The sequence below is a fragment of the Saccostrea cucullata genome, unplaced genomic scaffold, assembly GCF_032062105.1.
Source record: "Saccostrea cucullata isolate Sc308-1 unplaced genomic scaffold, CSIRO_AGI_Scuc_v1 ctg50, whole genome shotgun sequence".
Taxonomy (NCBI): domain Eukaryota; kingdom Metazoa; phylum Mollusca; class Bivalvia; order Ostreida; family Ostreidae; genus Saccostrea; species Saccostrea cuccullata.
The window spans coordinates 206,032-220,427 of record NW_026931583.1 but is presented as its reverse complement, the minus strand read 5'-3'; the positions used below and the strand labels follow the sequence as shown (position 1 = coordinate 220,427).

The 14,396-nt window shown below is 34.7% G+C and overlaps 2 protein-coding genes and 1 long non-coding RNA gene across 3 annotated transcripts in view; 2 read left to right on the top strand and 1 right to left on the bottom strand.

Annotated features, from left to right (window-relative positions):
• The window catches only part of LOC134233067 (palladin-like), a 39,019-nt gene that overhangs the window by 12,358 nt on the left and 12,265 nt on the right, over positions 1-14,396 (top strand). The gene's annotated exons all lie outside the window — the stretch shown is intronic.
• Positions 2,661-13,771, bottom strand: LOC134233064 (uncharacterized). Its single transcript, XR_009984908.1, has 3 exons — positions 13,742-13,771; positions 10,981-11,012; positions 2,661-2,680 (listed from the first exon to the last, which is right to left on the bottom strand). It is a non-coding gene; the product is annotated as an uncharacterized LOC134233064 (long non-coding RNA).
• LOC134233061 (titin-like) lies at positions 6,497-10,513 on the top strand. The gene is made up of 2 exons (XM_062715058.1): positions 6,497-7,971; positions 8,896-10,513. The coding sequence occupies exons 1-2, from the start codon at positions 7,848-7,850 to the stop codon at positions 10,029-10,031; spliced, it is 1,260 nt and encodes a 419-aa protein (XP_062571042.1). The 5' UTR covers positions 6,497-7,847; the 3' UTR covers positions 10,032-10,513.

The following is a 14,396-nucleotide window of genomic DNA, read 5'->3' as shown; positions in this document are numbered from 1 at the left end:
AGAAGTAGTTTTAAGTGATGCTTAAAGCGTAATCTCAAGATCTTTTCCATGTCATTGGACTTTGTTGTTTAGGAGCTTTTTCCATTTCAGTTTTCTTTTAAGATGATAATAAGCGGGTTAACTGATTTAAAAAAACCCATGGAGATAACTGGGAAGAGATGAACAATACTGTAGTTAAGTCTTGAAAATTCCTTTTGATGCTGTCATACCCTGATGGTTCAAAATCCAATTATCTTGTCCTCTTCAAATTGTCTCTGATGAAATTAAACATCCCTGTCTCTTTTTGATGTCTGAACATTGTGAGTCTTGGCTGTAAGGGGGGTCTTGTTGACTTTGATTTTCTTGGTGGATTAAATCTTTTTAGTTTTTGCTGTCTCAATACCTAATGTTTGCAGTTTCCACACTTGACCCCTTCTGAAACAACATAAGTGTGATTTACCAATAAGATGATGTAATGTCTGCGATGTCAAAATGTCTCACCACTGTTTTGTTTACATTAGAATTCTATCACTGCAGTTGGGCATTTTTAAATTTCCAAAACTCTGACTGCAAAGAGGATTCGCATGCTTGTACTCAGTTTGAAGATCTTGCAGAAAAGAATTTAGATTGGTAATGACCTGCTAAGTGCCAGATATGCCCCACATGAAGGAATGCCAAACAATAGGGCTGTTTTTTGTTCCGCTTTGCATTTTAATTACCAATTTAAAACATGCTTGTTCCCTATTATGAATACACTTCCCTGGTGCAAAGATTGCAGTCTTTGTACTTTAATATAAGTGAATTATTTTCCAGCAATTAACTTTTTTTTAATTTGGCATAAGGTTAATTTAAGAATTATCTAATATCCATTCTTTAATTTCTTGCAAAATTTGTACATGTACGACCACATGCTGAGAAGTTAAACGAATAATGTGACTTTTTACAAATAATTTGCATCTCATTGACAATTGTGGGTCTGTAAGGTGTGTCGTGTTATTGAGCCTTACTTTAGACAGTGTAATACATGCCCCGTCAGTTGACAGAAGTCACCACCTGTTACAAACTATAGATGCAGGGCCACCAGCTCTGTTTGCATGTTTAGAGGAGGGAGTTTCCGTGCTGCTATCTGTTTTTGTCCTTGTTTTGTTGTGTCAGGTTAATTCTGGACATTCAATACAACCACCAGATGTTGTACACTACAATCAGATCTTCATGTTCAGGAGCGAATTGTGTCCAGAAATACATTCATTGTCAGTCTATCACCTTGCCTGTGAAACATTGGTTTCTGATGAATGGAGGATTGCATAAGAATAAAAGAAGCAAATATTTGGGCCAATTTTTTTTTATCGATAGTGAATTTTGATAGAAGAATTTTAATCTAGAGAGGTAGCAAGTTTTAGACTACATATCTTATCTGGGCTGTAAATTTGAAAAGCTTACATTTCTCTGATAATTAAAGAATAGTGGAAATCATGGGTACACAGATAAAGTGGTCGGGCTCACCTGATGAATGGTCAACTTTAAACACCTGGGGAGCAGGTGAAAATTCTCCAACTAGCAGAAATTGATAGGGGAACTGCCAATGTAAATGGAAATTGGCACCAGTGATCAAAGACCAATCCAACAATTATATAGCAGTTGTTGATACAATTCTGAATACTAGATGAAGTGAGCTTGTGCATGAGTTAATCATATTGCAGCTCAACATGCGAGACTGCCATATATTAAAGGTTGTGCCCTTTGGTAGCAACATAGTGCAGGTTTACACAGTGAAGTAATGATTATATGAAGCATGTTGCACACCACGTCTGCAGAGTCCTGCTAAGCACCTGATTATTTGAGTAGACAAGTAAACCTTTGTGTGTTATGGCAACTATATGATTTCTCAAACCACAGTATTTCCTGTTAAAGGTCGATTAAAGCTTTACCTAATTCCTCTAATTCGTAGGAGACCCATTCAGACAATACAAAGTGAGGCAGGGTAAATATGGTAGTAAAATATGTGGTCATAAATTTGCTCAAAGAGCAGAAAATGTCATTTTAATGCTTTTTTATGTTAACTGCTTGTAAAGTGTGCTAAATTCCACCAATCCCTCACTATAGCCTTTGATGGCCAATCTTCAAGTTTTAGGAGAGATGAAATATTTGGAGTAATTCTTGGAGAATTTGTCATTTAGACCAAAGAGCTCCAAACCATATCAAGTCTTAAATGAAAATAAATTGCCATGATCAGTCTTTTTGTATAATGTTTGCAGATTCATTGCACTTATAACTGAAACTTAGTTACAAGTGGTCAGACTTTGTTGCTAAGTTAACACTAGTCCTATGTAGTCATGATGAAAAAATTCAGACTGTGGTGGCCCCCTTGCTGAGTTTGGGGGGTGAGCCTAGCTCTGTGTGTCTGTCACCCACTGGTCTCGGACCACTGCAGGGGATGTCTGTTTATTGTCCAATCTTAGACACAAGGCCATGGAGGGTCTAACTAGAGGAGATAATACTGTTTATATTGACCACTTGGGGTCAGCAGCAATGAATTGACCACATGCTATGTTTGTTTCTTATGTCATAACAAATATTGACCAGTACCACTGGTGGTCCAGTGGAGAAGACCAGTAACCTTGCTGAAGATAAGCTGACCAAGTAAACAGACCAATGGGTAGATGTCAAATTCTTTAAGACTTGCAGAGACTTTTAGGTATTTCTGCAAAAAAAAGTGTTTCCCCTTGGAAAGACAAAAACTTTTACTAATCAGTTGCATGGAGTATATAGCTTGGAATTTCCCTGGGTGTTTAGATATTTAAAGATTAATAATAGAATTCATTGGTTAAACAGTAACGCTGAGATTGAAAATATCCATGTCCCACATACCCAAAGTTCCCTGGTGATGTGCAGCTTTTGAATTAATTGTAAAGTCTTCCAGAGTAATCATTGCTTGTCACGTAATAATTTTATTAATTATCGATACACAGTGCACTTTAAATGCATAATCATGTTCCTTCTCCTGCATTCTCCAGTGACTAAATATGGCAAAAAAAGCAAGTGGGAATTCTTGTTCATTATTTCCTTATTCTGGAAAATTTCTTTAATATATATTGTGTTGTTTTTGAAATGCTAACAATGTAACATCAACTTTATTGTAGTTTTAAAAGGCTGAGTTAGCAATAACTGTTAACATTAAGTTAAGAACTGACTTTTGCAGCATGAGGGCAAAGTTTTTGCTGTTCACACACAAAAGTAAGAACTTAGTCCAGGATCAGCTAGGATTTTATGTAATGGATTTATGGGGATTTTTATTTTTGAGAGCCTTTTCAAGCAGAGATAAAGGGGAAAAGTAAAAGGACTTAGCCATATATAATATTAAAAATTTTTAGCAAATTGAATTCAAGATTTCTAAATCATGATAGCAGTGAATCACCAAAGAAGCACTTGAGACATTTAAAAATCACAAAGTTCCCTGACTTCCGTATTAGATTCGACGAGACATGATTTAATTTGGCAGGGTTGAGAGTATACACATACACAAATAATGTCTCTCAGTTTGATGTTTATTACAACAGCTTCGTTAGAGGAAACTCCTCCCACCCTACTTCCTGAAGTTGTTAATTTAGATCACCAAAACAAAAATAAAGTTTTAAATACAACAGACACAATGTTCATAGTTTATGCAATGCTGAAAAAATTTTTTAAGTGCATGCATTTTGGCCCAAAATTTCATTGGAAGTGACATTGTGAAAAACGAAAGATAATGTAGCCAAGACATTTTGACCTTTGGTTTCTTAATTCATTCCCAAATGGAATTTGACTGTTTAGCCCTAATAATTTCATCCTTTGTCTTGCTCGAAGCCTGAAGCAATAAACTTCTTCAGTCTTTGTTAAGAGTTAATGAAATTACTTAATCATTTTAGATTAAGTATTGACCTGACACCAGAGAGTGCCCCTCTAATCCTTTGTTTGTCTGTTTGTGGATTCAGATAGAAAGTTTGTGACAAAAACAAATTTGTTCATGTCCTCATCTCCCCAGCCCTTTGTGTGCACACAGATTTATTTTTCTATATGAAGTACACTTTATCAGTTTCTTTACTGCCCCTTAGTGTATACTGTTACACACCTTCATGTGGAATTTAGCACCCAATAAATTGCTGACTTGCCCAATTTTGGAGGACCATCAGAGAACAAACCAAGGGTTTAGAGAGGCTTATCCACTGAGCAGTTGGATCTTTTAGCCAGAGAGAGAGAGGTGTCACTTCACACACACACTAGTTTTGCCCTGTAGGAGAATTTCTAACAAGACAGAAATTAATGCACATTTGGTGCAGCATTTGACGGGCTACAAATTAGGAGCTTCAGAGGAAAATAATGACTTCATTAACACTGGTTGTCAATGGCTCCAGAAAATTTCTCATTTTAATTAATGTAACTGCTGTATCATTATTTTTTCTTCAACATAATCTTGACGATGCCCATGATGAAATTTTTTTTCTTTTTAATTGTTAGAATGTAACAGTATGACTCATTTTTAGGGAAATCTAAGTCAAGTCTTTCTGTTGGAGATTGTTAGAAGTTAATCAATACTTACATTCTTTAAGTAACTTTGTTTATCATTTAAGTGAGCTGATCCTATTAACTTAAGCTTTAGAACATGTAACACTTTGTAATCTTAACTTTTATCTTCCAAAGCTCAGCCTGAGTGGTTTTTACAGATTTCCTAAACACCTGAAGTTGTCTGGATGATTTAAGCTTACATCAGAAACCTCTTACACCTTCTTATCCCACCTGTCCCCACCTGAGGTAAACAGGTAGACCGGGGCCAGGATACAGGGGGTGGGCCCAGACTCTAGGTGACTGTATTCTCACTTTGACCAGGGCATTATGGTGTAGATTTATGACATATTGATGATATGGTTAGGTTAAAGATTCAATTCTAAGTCCAGTTGATAATCCTGATTTTGTGGTCCAAAATGACAGTCATTATGGTAGTCTAACTTTAGGGACATCTGGAAATAATTGATTTTAAATGGCTGCCACTGGAAATATATTGTTTCCTCAGGGGTAAATCTGATAGAAGATTGTGACCTTTGAGCTTCTAAAGTTAATTCTCTTTAATTTCTGTTACCTTACCAGGAGGTCAGACATATTTATTTTACTACTATATATCAGTAGCTGAACTTTTTTGCTTTTCAGCAATGGGGAAAACAGAAATCACAAAAAATGTGATAAAAATACTGAATAACCCATTGTCCCTCTCATTTTCATGAAATTGCAATCAGAGGCAGAAGAAAAAAAGGCTTAATTGCTGCTTAAAGTTATCAATGTTTACAAATCATGTAATTTATCATTTTATGATATTTACAAACCCTTTTAAATTACCATGAATAATTTCTAATTGCAATTTACAAAATTATTCTTGAGCATTTAATTGCAAAATGAAGATTTAGCCAGCTGATAGTTTCTAAGACCCCTAACTAGGAATGTTGACATGAATATTGAGGACACAGTTTGTGTACCTCAGATAAGATAAGACGTACATTATGTAACGGAGAGCAATAATATTTTGATCTGTGTACCTCAGATCAGTCTGTTTAAGTTACAGGTCAAAATGTAACAACATGTTAATTGAGGTGTCTGGAAATTGCTCTATGAATGTCCTATCCCCCCCCCCAAAAAAAAAAAATTGGCATATAAATGGCCTGTATGCAAATACAGATGGAAGGACCCCCTGTGATTCTTGGGCAAAGATGATATAGCATTGCTAATTAGAGCAGGCTGTCCACAGACTAGTGGACATCTGGCCAGACTCTTTTACTGGAAATGACCTGGCATTAATTAAGGTCTTAATATTATCTCATAAGCTAATAATGTCTGAGAAAGATACCCGACTGATTTAATAAGTCTGGGTGTCTAAACTCAGACTATAGATATAATCACAAGTCATTTTTTAAAAAACCTTAATGCATTCATTGGCAGACATTCAGTAAAATGGTTTTGCTTGTGTATGAATTGAATGTCAGTGCAAAGTTGTGTATTTAATAAATAATCCCAAATACAAAAACTAAAATGCTTTTATTTTCAATTGAGAAATGTTTTATTTATGTTTCTGATATTACTTGAAATCGGCAAAATGGTCAATATTGTTAGAAAATCTAGAACTGCGTAAAAAGGTGGCCTGTTCCAGGAGAAACAGCATTTAGAAGTATGTACATGTGTTGTTTTGAATTCCAGTCTCTCTGATGGGAGATGTTGGCTGGATTTTGACAAGATTGTACAAATGTTGACATTACTCCAGAATTGCAACAATTTAGCACAGGTTTATCTTTATACCTTCCATTATCATCAAAATTACATGTCAGTGTTAAAACCCTTGTCATCAACACATTGTAATCAGGGGATTATCATTTTAATCTGTTATGACACAACTGAGTAAATTTATAGAATATATATGACATATATTTAAATTTTAACCCTATAAATTGCTTCAATAGGATGTATACATATTGTCATTCCTTCCTGATTTATTTTCCCTGAGCAAATTCTGGGTTTATGAGCTGGACACAATAGTTATACAGTGGTCTTCAGACAGCAGCCTTGCATCAAATGCTTGGCTTGAGTGACAGTTGATAAGCAGCACATGTTCAGGCCTATAAATTCACAGGCTGAGGATATCTGCAGGCTACAGAGGTTTAGTTAGCTGTAAACATGGTGTTGGGACAGTGCTAGCTGCCCCCTGTTTTTATTTGACAACAATGCAGGGCTGACCTTATTGTGTGTTTAACTGGACATTCTTTTGAATGGGTCAATAATAAGAGGACAAAAGCAAGATAAAGGAGCAGTCAGTGTTTGGCAGTTTGTGCACTGGGACAAGTTTGAATAGAGGAGCTTTCTACAATACTGACTTCTCATTGGCTGATCTGGAACCCCATGCTTTCCTTATCTTTAGACACTGGTTTAGTGAGAGGTAGTCTTCGCAGAATGAATGGAAAACAATCAGATTAGTGAAGGATAGAATGGAGTAATAACTGTACATACAGCACTGAGGATTTGTGTTTTAATATCACTTTCAGTTTGTTAAAGAAGTGATTAATTCTGTAAGTGGCTAGCCAGTTGTAATCTATAGAGGATTTGTTTACAGTTATAGAAGGACATTTCAGGGCACTGATGTATTATAGTGCATTGGGCATTCTCTTATCTGACTCATCCATAGTCACACCTATATAAAGTTTGTATGTACCGGTACAATCATTGATATACTATTTAAATCACATGCGGATTTGCCCAGAGTTTCGTTTTATGAGCTAAGTGCAAGACGGAAACAAACACTCATGTCTGTGTTTCATTTCACACAAGGAACTACAACACATGGAAAGAAAGTTTTTATTTGTGCTGAACTTTGTAAATTCATTGACCGTCTGTTAATTAATTGATATTTGTACTTATTCAGCAGAGGAATTTCAGTATTATCTTTCATTGACTTAGATAGTTTTACACAGCTTGAATCGCCTTTGAAGGTCTGTCGAGAACTTTAAAATTCCTGTGTGGACCGAGTTAAAGAGGTAGTACAGCGTCAATCAAACATTGAGCGCGGAGTCGTAAGGTGGTTACAGCTGAAAGGAAAAGAGAGAGAGAGTCCTACACGTGTCTCCAGCTACTGTCAAGACAGAGGATCACTGACGCGCGTCCGTTACTTCACAGGAAGGAAATCTTAAAACACGCAGCATTCTACTCTAAAACATGGATTAGGAAACTCGTGGGATGAAGAAAAATTTTCAATATCGTTTTGAATGCTATCAAGAAAACTTGAAATTTTCCAGGAAAAATATACATATAAAGGAATTATATAATATTGTGAAAGTTTGAACAGATTGACAGATAGCATGGGTGCTAATAATTCGCAGTTGGAGTCTGATTTGGATCCCCGCTATAATATTGAGAGGAACTCGAAGAACTGTGATACAAACTTTCAGAGGCTACAGTACCACGGTGTTAGATACCCTAAAGGTAAGATGGAAATCTCTCACTATCAGGATTTATGTACTTAATTATCAATAACTGCTAATATTAACAGATCATTAATGGAGCCTCTAGGGACCAGTTAAGCATGATTTTTTTTTTAAGGGGACGGTATTATAACATTAGCCACTTTGATGTTTTTTTTCTCCTGTAGGGCCACATGTTTTAAATCATATCCTCCATTTATTTGACAGTATTATCTGATGTAAACATTTGTAATTTCCTTTTTATATATGAATAAAATAAAATAAAATGTGATAATATTTTTTCAGATCAAAAAATCCAAATTTCTTCCTTTTGGTTTATAAAAAAATCTTCTACTATATTTCATGTTTATTTGATTGAAAAGTGGATTTTAAAAAAAGTGATTAAAAAAATTGTGATCTTCAGGCTCCAAAGGGATATAAGTGTAATTATTAATTAAGATTTATTTTTAAAATGTCACATTAAGTATACTGTTTGACAGCTTTATTTTTAAAACATGTAAATGTATATTTTATCTACTGTAAAATTATCCTAATGCCAGTAATAAACATAAGTGTTTCTATTTAAAAAAAAAAATCATGTCGTTTTAAAAAAAAAAGTAATAACTCAGATAATTTTTTATAGACCTTTGGAAAATTTAAAATTATAATTGGAATAAATATTTTTTTTTTTGTATGGAATATGGTATATAGTTGACATAAGTTGTATATTAATTAACTAAATATTTTGTGTGGAGAGGGCTAAAAATATAGGCACAGTCTGCTACCCAGTCCCTTTCACTTCTGATGTCTTCTGTGAACAAAATTTTATTTTAAAGTAAATTAACAATGAAAATGCATAACTTAATTGATTCAGAAAAATTGAAAAATATATACGTCATGAATGTAATATTGCAGCAGCTATAGTTATTTTTCTGTATTATTGTAGGCAAGCCAGACCCTCCAGAAGGTTATCCAACAGCAACTAACATCACACAGAACTCTGTAACTCTGAAGTGGACCCCTCCCTATGGCTGTCCCTCCAGTACCATACTGGCCTACCAGGTGGAGGTGTGCCGATTACAGGACAAACGCTGGAAAGTCGTCACCAGCTCTTGTCAGGGAAACACGTATGACGTGAAAAACCTTGCACCTGGTGTGGACTACATGTTCCGTGTCCGAACTGAAAATGTGTATGGAAAAAGTAAACCTAGTGCTTCCTCGCAAGTGATCCGGACTTTATCGGAAAATCCCTGGATTAAGCCTAGTCAGGAAAAGGCAGAAGAGGAGAGGAGATCGACTCTAACCCGGAGACATAGTCATTATATTAAAGTAGAAAACAGTGTATCTAATCTTCTGCAGAAGGCAGAACGAGAGGAAATGAGTGATGTGGGAACTATTCCATTCAAAAGGAACAGCAGTATCCGGCATTCCTTACCTGTCCAATGTGTAAGACGCTCCACAACGTTACCCCCCAGTATACTGCCAGGATCCAGGCGGGAAAGCATCTGTAGTCTAAAGGACAAGGAGTCGAGGAAATCCATTGAAGAATCTTCTGTGTTCACCGATGATACTGATGAACTATCATCGTTAAAACTTCATCGCATGTCTATGACTTCTACCGAGGACGATTCCTGTAAATGCTCATCATCGGCAGCTTCTATGACCTCTATACCAGAGGAAGTGAACGATAGTAAAGGAGAAAAAGACTCAGATCTCATCATTGTTAAAACCCCTCCCTCTACCTGGAGATATAATCCCCAGTCCCATCACATTCTCTCTGCCCCGTACTCAGATGATACCAAGATAGCGTGGGTGACGGATCAGAAATCCCCACTCCCCGACTATCAGAACTCGGACGATTCGTCACCTGTCTGGCGCGACAGACAGGAGAACAATAAAAACATGCCAGATTTCCGATCACTTAGAAATGCCCTCCATTCAGATGACCTACTGGTCAAAACTCTTGATGCAGATAATAATGGAAATTACTCAACTCTCAGTTCTAAAGGAAAGCTTTATGATAAAGTTATAGAGGAAGAAGATGAACACAATCTTGCTCTAGATATTGTTTCAGCTGTGTAGGCTATCAGGACTATTTATTATTAACCCCCTATTTTACGGGTAGATTCAGCATAATTTGGGGTTACTGTGTCAGATGAGATAGATTTCTTGATGGCAATGTTCTGTAAAGGATGAAATTTGTTGGAGAGGTATTTCATCTGTCTATTTGTTCTGCTGGTGCTCTATACAATAACTAGCCATCGAAGCTTAAAATCCAAGGTTTGATCACATCAGAACTTCTTTGTTATTTATAAATTTATCTTGTACTTTAATTCTCAAAAATGTTATTGAAGACAATAGCCAGTATATTTAGTGCATAAATATGTGTCATGTTTAATTATTCATATTTGTACAACTGCCCAAAGTTTCACAATAACCAGAAATCTTTTGTTTTTCCTTGAAACAGAAAGGAATTTTGTACATTTCTTGAGAGCTTTGATGTGAACCAAAGTCATGTTGAATGTATTTATTCTTATAAAATTGATAAAAACCACTGAAAACAAGCTTTTTGTATGCTTTCAACATTGGCCTAGTGGCTTGGGGGCTGAAAACATCTGCAGTGTTTCAATTCAGGTTGAAATATGTAAATCTTTATTTTCAGAAGAAATTAAATCATATAGCTTCTTGAGCAGTCTCAATGAAATAGTGAGATTATAGATGATGAGTGATATTTTACCTGCAGGCTATGTTTCTCTTTCTGATTTGAGAACTTGTTTTTTCAATAGAACCAAACATGAGCACCTGTTGTGTTTTTGAGTAAGGTTTATTCTTTAAGATGTCTGTTGATGTAAGAACTTAAGAGTTTTCAAAAGTAGTGATTTAGTCCACATATCATTAACATCCTGTTGACTCTTCTACTTGTTAATTGTGTTAATGACTAAATATTATGTTACACCGGCTCACATTTCAATGGCTCAAAATAATTTTTGTTGGATCGTAATCTGAATTCTGATCTGTAGAATTTAATTACCTTCCCTGTGTAAGGGTAGAACAGACCAACACCTAGAATAATAAGGAAATATTTATTTTATAAATGTTTTAAACAGCAATAAATATCAACTTTGAAAAGAAAAATAACATTAAAAAGTCATTTGAATTTAAAATTTATTTTAGCATTATAATGTGGCTAAATATTTGTAAAAGGGTCGGGACAGGGCTTTCTCAGTGGGTCATACCTGTGAATGACAGGAAATGCTTTAAATGTTTGTAGAAGTACCATCAGGGTGTACAGATTTGTTGTCTGTGATTGGAGGAGAGGGGATAGAATCAGATTTCTCATTTGGACAGCTGTTGTTATTTTGGGGTTACCCAATATGCCAGAGCAAATAGTAAAACTGGTTTGGCTTTATCCTAAAGAGATAAAAAAAATCATTATGTCCAGTGTACATAGGTTGAACTTTCTGAGTTTTTGATGTGAAAACAAGATAGCTTTTGTTGTCAGTTAATTGGTGGAAATATTGCTGTCTGACTGGCCATGTCGCTACCGTACAGACATGTGAGGTGACCACACATTATTGCTGACCATATTCCTTATCAGAAAGTAGATTTTTTTCCTTTTCAATTGCACTTTTGAATTTGAAATATGCATGTGCTCTTGGGAATTTAGCAAATGTAAAAGTCACTGGAAGTCAACTTTAACAATAATAAATTGATATTTGACAATTGATAAAAAAAATCATTTTCTGTGAAATTTAATATTGAAACAAGGGCTTTGCAAAGCAGAGCATCCCTTTGCAAAGAGGATATTAAACAAAAAATTTATATCACTTTTCGTTTCACACAGCATTAACTCACTCACCCACAAACACACTCACAGGATTGCATTCAGTAATTTACTATATCCCTTCCAACTCCATTGCGAGGGAATAAAATAAATAAGGAACATATGGAAAAACAAAGCATAATAAGGGCATTATGTGTGCGTTTTTTCATCAAAGACAGTCTATCTTAGAAATCCACGAGGATTGAAGGGGAAAACATTGATAATATAGTGATATCAATTAGTATAATGACCTTATAATTAATAGGATTTTAAAACATTTAGATAAGATCTCCCTTACACTACAGCTGTGTGGGAATGATTGTTCTGTAGCCAAAAATCTTGACCTTTTCTATTTTTCAACATGGATAGGATTTCAGACTGAATGAAAAAGGTTATATCTTAACTGTAATCCAGTGTGAAAATGTCTCAAGAGGCTAGTGTTTGGTGCAAGTGGAAAACGTGCCAACATGCATGAAAAGGCATAAAAAATAAATGGAAGGGAAAAAAATTGATCAAAATGGATTCATCTACGCTGTTTACTGTGTCAATTTTATGAAAGAGAACATCTGCCTTGTTTTATTTTCTTTTAGGCTGTCCATAAAATGTTTTGTCTACTCGAGAAGTGTGCCAATTCAAACATCAATTTTTATCTGGAAAAACAATATTCTATTTGTCTGGCTTTAAAGAGTAAGAATTAATCAAGTAACATAAAGCAATAGGGGTTTAATTCATGCCTCATTAATTGGTTATGCAAACTGTTAAATGCTCAGTCAATAAGTTATTGGATTTCTTCTGTTTTTATTACATCATTGATATCATTCAATAGGTTTTTTATGCCCAATCAATTGTTTATAGACTCGACAAGGATAAAGAAGAAAAAAAGTTGGTCACACTAGCAAATAATAAACAAGAGTCACCTGCCGTTTTGATGGTGTGAAAAATGGGAAGGTATAACCTTATAAGATCAGAGAAGGCGCCAGTTTAGGAATTATAAGCCATGTCATTTACACAAAAGATCTGGTAAAATAGTACGAAACTTCCAAACACCGAGTGTAAAAGACAACAAATGGGATCTCAAACGGTAAAAAAATTGGCCCTCGGATGGTGGGACCAAAAATCAAATGTAAATGTATGCAGAGCAAAAAGAACGGGATGCTAAATCCAGCACATTATCACATAAAAAACTATTGATTCTCTATAGAAAACTGATCTGTTATGCTAATATTAATTGAATGTTCTTTGTATGTCATTTTTCCTTAATTTATGGAATATATTGATCAGTGACAAAGCAGAATGCATGTATAAAATGTATTTGCAACATCCCTGACTCAGTTATGCTATACATTACATGCACTACACAAAAATGAATAATTCATTACTGTATAATATATAATTTAGCACAGCATCCTTGAACCTAAGGAGAAATGGCTATACTAACTCTGAAGAAGACAAATAATTGCTTATTTAAAAGGAGAAAAAAACATATTCATCACATTTGATGGTAGAGGGGACACATAAGGTGAAGTAATAAAAACAAGGTCAGCTGTTTTCTGGTCGTAAACCTCCGACCAAATTCACCAAGGTCTGATCTGAACAATGATTTCTATTTCTGTCTTAAAATACAACTTCTTAACATTAATGGATGTAATTTTAAAACAGGATAGAAAAAAATGGGCTTTTGTAAATTTATAGATATTTGTCAAAATGTTTTTGATCCAATGCATGAACAAAAATATTCAAGGTCATCTGAAAATACATTATAAGATATAGGGTTAAATCATTTCTTACATAAATGAAATTTGACTTATTCATTTAAATGGGAAACGCAAATAAATACCAGTATAAATTACACTGATAGACTTAATTTCATGTATTTATACGCTTTGACCTTTGTTCTAAAATTGCCAGTTAACCAGATCAGTGAGTTTAGGACAGATACTGACTAATTAGATATATACGTTTTACTCACCCCTCCCTACATGTAAATACAACCATGTGTTCTATCACAACGGGAGAGAAAAGATAATTTGTAAAATGTCCAGACTACCTGTTTGTTACAGATAAACTGCTTCTGTTGATGACAACTAAATTATTTTCAGGTGAAGATGATTTCTGCTTGATTTTTTGGTTATGCTAGGTATTTTGGTTCAGATGTACTGACGTTGTTCTGCTGCACACCAAAATGACTGCAGGATTTCACAGCGTCTTTAATATTTAGTATTTTATACCAGCATGGAGGTTGTCCAAATTGTTGATAGGTTGAGTCATGACAAGGTTATTTTATTTGTGGAATTATAATATTTTATAACTTTTTTCAACCATGCCAGTGACCTCCAAAAGCTTTTCTAATTTTAGATGAGGAAAAAAATCACTATATCTGCACACAACAGTTTGAACACTTGCATATACCTGGTTCTTCCTGCATAATAATGACAAAAAAATTATGTTTATTATGTAATTATATAATCAAAAGACTTCTTCTTGATGTGCTGGAAAATTTATTGGACATGTGATTAATATTTTCAAATTTTGCTGTTAATTTATTCGGAGTACATTGGTTGAGAAGTTGACAACTACTTTACTTTCCGTCTCTGATAATTCAAAAGTTAAATAGTTAGTGCATT

Excerpts from the sequence above, each read along its gene's own strand:
- LOC134233061 (XM_062715058.1), top strand. The coding sequence starts at position 7,848 with ATGGGTGCTAATAATTCGCAGTTGGAGTCTGATTTGGATCCCCGCTAT. Across the intron at positions 7,972-8,895 it reads CGGTGTTAGATACCCTAAAG|GCAAGCCAGACCCTCCAGAA; the intron begins GTAAGATGGAAA and ends GTATTATTGTAG.